Source organism: Orbicella faveolata, unplaced genomic scaffold (genome assembly GCF_042242905.1).
Source record: "Orbicella faveolata isolate gen_17 unplaced genomic scaffold, um_ofav_v1 contig_24, whole genome shotgun sequence".
Lineage (NCBI taxonomy): Eukaryota > Metazoa > Cnidaria > Anthozoa > Scleractinia > Merulinidae > Orbicella > Orbicella faveolata.
The window spans coordinates 22,537,501-22,546,046 of NW_028301552.1; the positions used below are offsets into that span (position 1 = coordinate 22,537,501).

The following is an 8,546-nucleotide window of genomic DNA, read 5'->3' on the forward strand; positions in this document are numbered from 1 at the left end:
CAACAAACTTAACTGATTTCAATGACAGTACTAAAGGATAGTTGAATTTGGTTGTTGCCAGTTTGCAAAGAGAGTTTAACTTATGTGTTCTTATTGACTTATTGAAAATTAATACTTTTACGTATTTTTCAGACCCGGCAGAAGGTCTTGATACCGGCATTCTTGCGGGCGTTACGAGATCCGTTTCCTCCTGCTCGCACGGCAGGTGTGATGGGCTTCCTTGCTTCAGCAGAGTATTTCAGTTTAAAGGAGAGTGCCGCTAAGATCTTACCAGCCTTGTGTACTCTGACGGTGGATCCTGAACGTAAAGTTAGGGACCAGGTAAGGTTATGCAGAAACTTGCTTTTATCGTGTTTAGATAAGGTGTGTATTGTTAGTGAATGAAGTAAAATTAATTTTGATTTTCGTCTGAGTGATCTGTCAAGTGCTTTTCCGTTCAGCAACGAATACTTACAGTGTCTTTTTCGCTTACTAAGCTCCTCATGGGGTCTTTGGGTACACTTGTCTCATTGAAGTAGTGTATTAAAGTTGAACTAGTTCTCGACAACTGCTTAACAACGATTACTGTTAATCCGTCAACTGCCATTTTTCACACAAAAGCGTGGGTAAGGAAAGTATCGTTTGCAGCAATACAGTATTTAAGCGGTATTACGCATGAGACCACTATTTTTAGCCAGTTATCTGCGGGTCACGTGGTGGGCTCTCGGCCAATGAAAAGGAAGAGAAAATGCGTCGAATGATAAGAAAAGTTGTTTGTTCTGCAGGTTTTTAAAGTTATCAAGGTGCTTTTGGCTAAAATTGAAAAAGCTTCAGAAGATCCTGAGTCAGCTGTGAACCAATCAGGTGAGTGGTGTACGCTCTTGGTTGGCAAAGGAAAGGGTTTGCATTTACGAACGTGCATTCCTGAGTATTTTGCATTTTAAACGTGAAATGAAAACCTTCCTCTTAAATCAATTTTTAATGTCATAAATTTTATATGTAAATAGTGTTTCAATAATTGTTTATCGATAATCTTGGAGTATTTTTTTAATCATCTTTATCATTGTCTCTAAAAAGCCCCCATGGGGAGTTGACAATAAAATTTGTATTGTATTGTACGCGTGTATGAGAGCACGGCTGTCATGCCTTGCGGTGGATGTGTTAAGTGCCGCTCGAACAGTTTGGAGTCGGTATCAGCACTGCTCTCACTCGGACTAGAACCGAGACAAAGTTTAATACTGTGGAGTATGTGCTTCTCTGCTTAGCAGGGACCGTGTATCGATGATAATCTTGCCCAAGAGCACTGCAAGTGAATGAAACGTACATGTGGAAAGACCCGCAGCAGGTACTAATGGGGTGCTCAAGGACATCTTCAAGGAATGTTTCAAAATTTACAGCAACTTAAATTGCCTAATCCAAAGGAGACTAATGGAGCCTTAAGATATGGGAAAGGGCCTGAGAAACAGATGGTCTACCCTCCCCGGCTTCCCCGCCCCACCCCGCCCCTGCAATGCATTGCTTTTCGCTTAAAAGCAAGATCATTCTCTTACATGAGTTTATTAATTAGAAGGTGAGCAAGCCCCCGAGACAGGTGCCGGCGGCTCTTGGACAGGATGGGCTGTCAGCTCCCTAACATCAAAACTGTACCGAGGAGGAACTGCAGCAGGTGGCGCCACAGAACCGGCTGACAAAACTGTGCCTGGCAAAGACACAAACGCAGGTACGAGTGTCTTCAAAGTAGTTATACCTACAAGTAGATTTAAAAAAACAAACTTCAAACAATATTCAACAGAAAGTCTGAATACACACGTTAGGGGTTAAGTCTTATCTCCGGTTTTAGTAGCATAAAGTGACTGATAGTACTGCTTCCCTCCCAAGACATGATGCCAGGCCAAGTAAGGTTACCTCCCTTTCCTCAAAGTTTTTTCAGGGTATTACCTTTTTTTTTGCTTTTGGGTGAGGAAGATTTCTGAGAAATAATTGTGATACCCAAGAACACAACAGCTACCTAATTGTTCCCCTTCGAGTGTCTTCACTGAAAGACGATGTTGATATTTCTCTCAGCAGACACAACGGCTGTCAGTCAAACAACAAGCACAGTGTCTCCAGAGACTAAACAGGCCACAGACAAAGACAAGGGTCAAGACTCGGGAAGTGATTATGGAGGGGACTGGAGCGAGGACGAGTGGAATGATGCTCAGGTAAGGGGAAATGACTCTCTCCCTATGGGGGGGGGGGGGGGGGGCGAAAACCGGTTACGGAGGGGATTGGAGTGAGTGACGAGTGGATGGATTAATGAACAGCTGAGGGGAGCTAACGTTCCCCAGGGGAAGGAACAGAGAGGATTCATTGGAGGGGGGAAGAGTGGAATGATGCTCAGGTAAGGGAGGGACACTAACTCCCCCGTGGGGGTGGAAGTAGTGGGCAACATAGGCAGATAGAGAAAGTTCTCTTTTTGTTGCGTGTTTTTAATAACCTTCACGATGGGAGCTTTTTGTTGTTGAAACAGACTGTAGCAATCTCTTCACAATTAACTACACCAAAGTTTTGTTTGATTTTGCTGAAAATGAAAGAAAACGAAGACCTGGACATGTTCGTGTTCCTTCGATGTGTATGTTTAGAGTAATTGTTCTATATTCTCTCTAGCGATGTGTTATAGGGCGGTTTTCAATTGAGTGTCGAAAGTAATCAGACAATTACTTTTTTTCAGACAATTACGTTTTGGTTTTACTACGGTTTGAGATTGGCTGAGTAGTGTAATTGGTACGTAATTTATACGTAATTGGTATGGTTTTGTTTTACGACATTCAGTTGAAAACCGCTCTTTGAACAAACACGTTTGTAATGTTGACTGCTGGCTGCCAAACGCTATTCAGGCTGATTTAAGTTCTTGGTTTAGATCCAACTTATTTGAACAAATAGGAACTGGAATTTTTTTTCGTCTAGAGACCTTTTCAGGTCTACCCGAGGGATGGTTCTTTTAAGCAGTTACACAGTGTACCTAGCGAGTGCTATTTATGATTGGGCAATTGTAATTGGAAGCGTTTTGTGTAATGCTGCTAGAGTTTTAGGGAAAAAAGCCGTGTGTTATTGTTACAGTGCGCTTCAGCTTCCTCCAGGCTTTCAGAGAAAAGGGAGAATAAGAGAGAAGACCCTGTCCTCTTTCTATTTTCCCGGCCTAAGCCACGTGCGCCCAGAAAAGAGGTTCATTTCGTACTTGGCTCATGTCCTATTTTGTTCACTTCTTCAAAGGAACCTGATATGGAGGAACTGAAAAGCGATCTCTTAGCAGCAAAAGAAGAAATTACAGCATTTCAAACTGAAAAGAAAGAGTCGGTAAGACTTTATTCTTAGAGAACTGTTTCATATTCTGATATATAAACTAAACGCTTGAGAAAAAGTTGGTTTGTGTTTAACTTCCATTTCTCGGCTCCCAGTCTCTCAGACGTCCCGCAAGTCTCCTGGGCGATGCAGACGGAGCGGAAAGTGGGAGCGACTATGGTGATTGGGAGAATGATGACTGGTCTGTCGATAGTTTTGCTCCACCTTCGTCTAAAAGCAAAACATCTCAGAACATGCCACCAAACAAAAAGGTATGTGAATTCACAATACTCAAATCTTCGATTTTTCGCAAATTGATGCGTGTCCCTCGCTGTTATGTTGAGCTTATTTTGTTTTTTCAATGTAAACTACCAGACTACTCAGCAAACTAGAGGCAGTACAAGACAGAGCAAGTCTTCCGCTGCTGATGAAGACTCCCTGGTGTCTGAGAAGCTGGGCGGAGCCTCCCGCCAGCCCACTGTAGCTAGCGGGTGGGATGAGGACTCGTTTACTCCCGAGGTAAGCTGTTAAATGAACGAAGCGCAGCAGGGATTTGAAATGCGTAATCCAAGAAGTGTATGGTGAAGTTACTCTTTTGCGGTGCGACTTGAGAAAAGCATTTATTTATTTGCGTTTTTTATTAACTAAAAGAGATTTTTGGTCGAGAAGTAGCCTATTTCCTCGAACTAATTAGTGACTCTGACCTAAATAAAGAAATAAAGTTACTTTTTGACGAGATGTATAATAATTGGCAACTGGATTATGAGCTCGCGATTCCTATCGGGTGATAGTCGATTCGGCCTCAGTAGAATGCTAGAATTCTACTAAGGTCTAGGGCAACCAGCCTCAAGCTTTAAATAACAATTTAATCTGCGCGTGATTTTGCTAAGGCGAGAAGTTTAATACTACTTACTTTGAAGAGAAATTACCTCACCAACAGGCATCCCAATATCAAATTTACTATAGAACTCGAAGAAAACCAAGAGATCCCATTCTTAGTTCTCCTCATCAAACGCCATCAAAATGCCTTTTCTACAACAGTACACCGAAAAAAGACCTTCACAGCTCTTTACACCAAGTGGGATTCTTTCACACCAAGAAAGTACAAAATCAATCTGATCCGCACCCTCACTTATCGCTGTTTTCGCACATGATCTGTTCAACATTTTCTTCATTACAGGCTGCTCTCTCTGATCTAAAGAAAACACTGCTTCTAAATGGTTACCCAATATAAATGATGTCTTAAACAAGCATAGGAACAGACCTTCCGAAACTGTTACCACGGTTCCCAAGAGAGATGTAATCCTTGTGCTTCCTTATTTAGGTTTCCGAAGCGAAGTTTTTAAACGCCGTCTTAAATCTTGTGTTAATAAATTTTTTGGTTTCGTCAATCTTAGGTTGATTTTTCAGAACACTTGCCGAGTTAAGTCCTGTTTTCCTTACAAAGATCGTTTAAATCGCTCGCAAAAATCTAAAGTCGTATACAAAGCCAGATGCTGGGATTGTGACGCTTTCTATATCGGCAAAACAAAGCGACGACTGCATGACAGAAAGATCGAGCATGTTAAAGCCCTTACGCAAGTGGGTCACGCTTCCGCTGTTGCTGATCACGCAATCTCCACCGGCCATAACATCAAATGGGACCATTTCGAGGTCTTAGCTAGTGGACAATGTGATTTACATTGTAAAATAAAAGAAACATTGTTTATACGAGACTTAAAACCAACACTTAATGACAATGCTAGCAGTGAAAAGCTGTCACTTTATTAGCTATCACCTTTTGTTTTCGTTATTGTTTAGTTAGTTACCAGTGCCTCACTTTGTATTTTTAAGTTTTAAATCTTTCGTTTTTTTTTGTAACCGCCACTTCTGAAGATGCGTGCTGTAGCATGCGAAACGTCAAGAAAATTTTAGATTGTTCCAAACCATGCGTAGTTCATGTGTTATGTTTGTTGCCGCTGTTTGCATTTTATTTCTTGTTAAATTGAAATGGTCAAAGAACAAGAGTGTTTAAATGAAGAAAAATTAATGTGATACTTAATTATACTTCATATGATGAGAAATTATTGGCAATCTCTATTTGAAGAACATTTGGTAAGAATTCTACTAAAGCAATTAGATTATAAGCTCGGGATTTCTGCTCGAGTTAACTTAATCACGCAGAGAAACCTAGAGCGAAAAATCTAAATGTTTGAGTATCTACGGTAAATAAACTAAATTTTCTTCAAGGACATTTCGAAAACGCAGTGTAGCGGCCGCCATTTTGTTAACCGCACACTGCTAGGCTACTCACTATCCACATCAGAATACTAGATAGTGAGTAGCGCAGAACGAAAAGAGAACGGCATTCGTGATAAATCGTTAATGGCTTTCCAGTGGTTTTCCATGGGCTGCCAGTAAACTGGAATTCGTAATCTGCGATTTTGTTTCATGATGGGTGGTGTAAGTCAAGCCTATGATCTTGTGGATTAGTCGTTATATTGGCACGTATTTTAAAAAGCGTGATATGTTATCAATCCAGTACATTCAGTTGGATTGGTTAATATCTGAAAAATCTCTGTTCATCCATAGGTAAAAAGCAAAACCGCCGCCACTGGTTCTGGAAACCTGAAATCTTCTCACCAGAGTAAAAAGAAGTTAAGTGCAGATAAACCGCCACAATCGAAAGAGGCAGAAGACGACGCGTGGGATGTAGGGGACTGGGGATCGTTTGAAGATTCTCCGCTGACCAGCAGTGCCCCTGCTGCAGAAGTACAGAGTAAAAAGTCCCCGGATGATGACTGGGGTCAAGACAAGTGGAATGCGGAGGACTGGGGACAAGACAAACCCAGTAAAGCAGAGCTTGCGAAAAAGAAAAGAGAAGAAAGAAAGCAAAGACTGCAGGCACAAAAGGATAAGCGGGCCGCGAGTGCAAAAGGGCCTATGAAACTTGGAGCAGTCAAAATGCAGTGAGAATTTGAAACTAGTTATACGACGTGCAGTAATGTGTTTCTGTTCCCGTGTTTACATTGAAAGGAACAGATAGGCCTAAAGGTTGAAGACTTGAATCTCGAAGGTGATATTTGTCAAATTGCTCATAGCGGAAGCCTGCCATGGTGAAGGCGCTGGGACTTCGCTGAGAATACTTCACTCGCCCTGCTAATGTGTAGGACAGAAAAGGCGGCAGACCTTGAAGAATGTCAATGCTTTCAGCCTTTTCTTCGTCTATTAAAATGCATGGGATTATCTGATGGGGAATCTTTCATTTCCACCCTCCATTTCTCAATGATAGCACAGCAGTCTCTTTCGGTCGTTCGTCAGTTCATCGACAAATCAAATTCTTCTTTGTGTTTTTACTCCTCGAGCGTACGTTCGCTACCACTAGATAGACAATGAAGACAATCTGGATTTCATATTTTCGACGAAAAGACTACATATGTCGCAAAAAACATTATTATTTTGAAATTAAGAATATTTAATATATCAAATTTATTTGATATCGTCTCCCCATTGTGGGGTCCAGTGGTCGATAAATGAAGCAAAATATTGCCCAGCTAGAAAGACGCATAAGCCATGTCATCAACATAATTCCAACTTTGCGAAATACAACGCTGAAAGGAAAACAAAGAGAGAAAATGAGAATAGTCTGCGGGTACAGCTTAGGAAAATAATGAAATATTTGACAATATTTGACCGAAGTTCGGAACCAGGCTATCCACTTTTCTGTTTTAATGACAACGCCACGGGGAAAATAATTCTATTATAATATTTTTAAAGAGAATAAAACATAATTCCAGAGTCTCTTGTTTGAGTCTCTTTTCTGCTATTCTCTGTGTGTGCCTTTATCATGATGAACAGAACATGATCAACCTCGTTCCCAGGGTCTTTGGGAAGAGATAGGACCCTGGGAACGAGATTAAACATGTACCAATCAGTACAATCAGTAGGTTGCACTGCAGAACGTTATTTCCACAGCAACGTAGTCGAACATTTCAATACCGACACCAAAGAGGGCTTACTGTATTTCGTATAGAATACAAACAAAGTTAAACTAAAACTGGAGTAACTGTATGCAAACACCCAAAATTACTAACTGGCTTGAAAGTGTTGTGAGTGATAAGAAACTTTCACTTCTATAGAGGATGGTCCTTTTCTATATTTGTCAATAGATCGTTTTCACTGTCACGCAATAAAAAAATAAATCGAAAACCATCCAGTGGAAAACGCTATGAAATTATGATGTTATAGAAGATAACTAAATAAGCCACTTCTCCAAGTTTCAGACCTGTGCGTTTCCCCAAACTTCAGATATTCGTCGGAATGTTTCGCCGATATTTACAGAACCCAGTATGAAAACGCCATGTTGGTGTACCTCCGTGGTACACCAATATGGCGGCCGGAAAATAGTGTAAACATCTGGAACTTACTTTGGCTATCTAGGCGACTGATTATCAGTACTGATCAAACAAGCATTTACATAAGCACTTTTCCTAATGCTTTAACTTCTAAAAAGGCTTAAAATCATGAGATAAGTATATATTTTTCGACAAACTCGATCATAGCCTTGTGTCACGCACCTCCATAACCCTGAAATTCAAAATGCTCTGGATTCCAAACGAAGCACGCTATTGAGCGGTAAAATTGTAAACAGATATAAATATACCGCCTCTTGTGCCTGATGATGACAAAAACTTTGGTGGCTCTTTCGTTTTGGATTTTAGAAAGTGATGACGTCACGTGAAAACGATCTATTACATTGTCAGCAGTTTCTGACTGAATTTTGCTCTGAAGTGAGAAAAGGAAGACCTCGAACTTTGGGTTTTCGGGCTTATCTCAAGACGTCAGCTTTCCAATTTTCGAATATCATCTTCAAGTTGATAATCAACCAAGCCTTCTAATTGGCCATCAATTCAACATAAAAGTACTTTCCTTAGAAAAAAAAACAACTTGGCATAAGTAAGTACCCCTGAGCTGTTGGAAAATCTGGCAAAATGTTGTGGGATATACCGAGACTAGCTTCCCTAAGAAGAGTGAATAGGTCACTTGATATATTAAAATTCAGCTTGATTGTGAGGCCTAGAGGACACAAACAAAAGAAATGAATAAACATGGTCATTCAATTTCCATTGTTTGTGTCTTCTAAGCCTCGCTGCCAAGCTGAATTTTAATATATCGAAAACGGTCTACTGATAGATCCAGCTGTAAAGGAGCGCATTGCATGAAGGGAGGGACGAACGCGAGACACGTAGCCCAGAGGGCGTTTTGAT

General features: G+C 40.8%; 1 protein-coding gene across 2 annotated transcripts in view; it reads left to right on the forward strand.

The window, feature by feature from the left end:
- Window positions 1-7,078, forward strand: part of LOC110057195 (N-terminal kinase-like protein) — an 18,794-nt gene extending 11,716 nt beyond the window's left edge. Inside the window, exons 12-19 of one of the 2 annotated variants that reach the window (XM_089292617.1) lie at window positions 133-321; window positions 765-843; window positions 1,547-1,699; window positions 2,044-2,180; window positions 3,232-3,315; window positions 3,417-3,572; window positions 3,676-3,819; window positions 5,872-7,078. In XM_089292617.1, coding sequence (XP_089148743.1) covers window positions 133-321; window positions 765-843; window positions 1,547-1,699; window positions 2,044-2,180; window positions 3,232-3,315; window positions 3,417-3,572; window positions 3,676-3,819; window positions 5,872-6,252 — 1,323 coding nt within the window. In that variant the 3' untranslated portion in view covers window positions 6,253-7,078. The remainder of the gene's footprint in view (window positions 1-132; window positions 322-764; window positions 844-1,546; window positions 1,700-2,043; window positions 2,181-3,231; window positions 3,316-3,416; window positions 3,573-3,675; window positions 3,820-5,871) is intronic. The other variant, XM_089292618.1, reaches the window with a different exon arrangement.
- The last annotated feature ends 1,468 nt before the right edge of the window (window positions 7,079-8,546 follow it).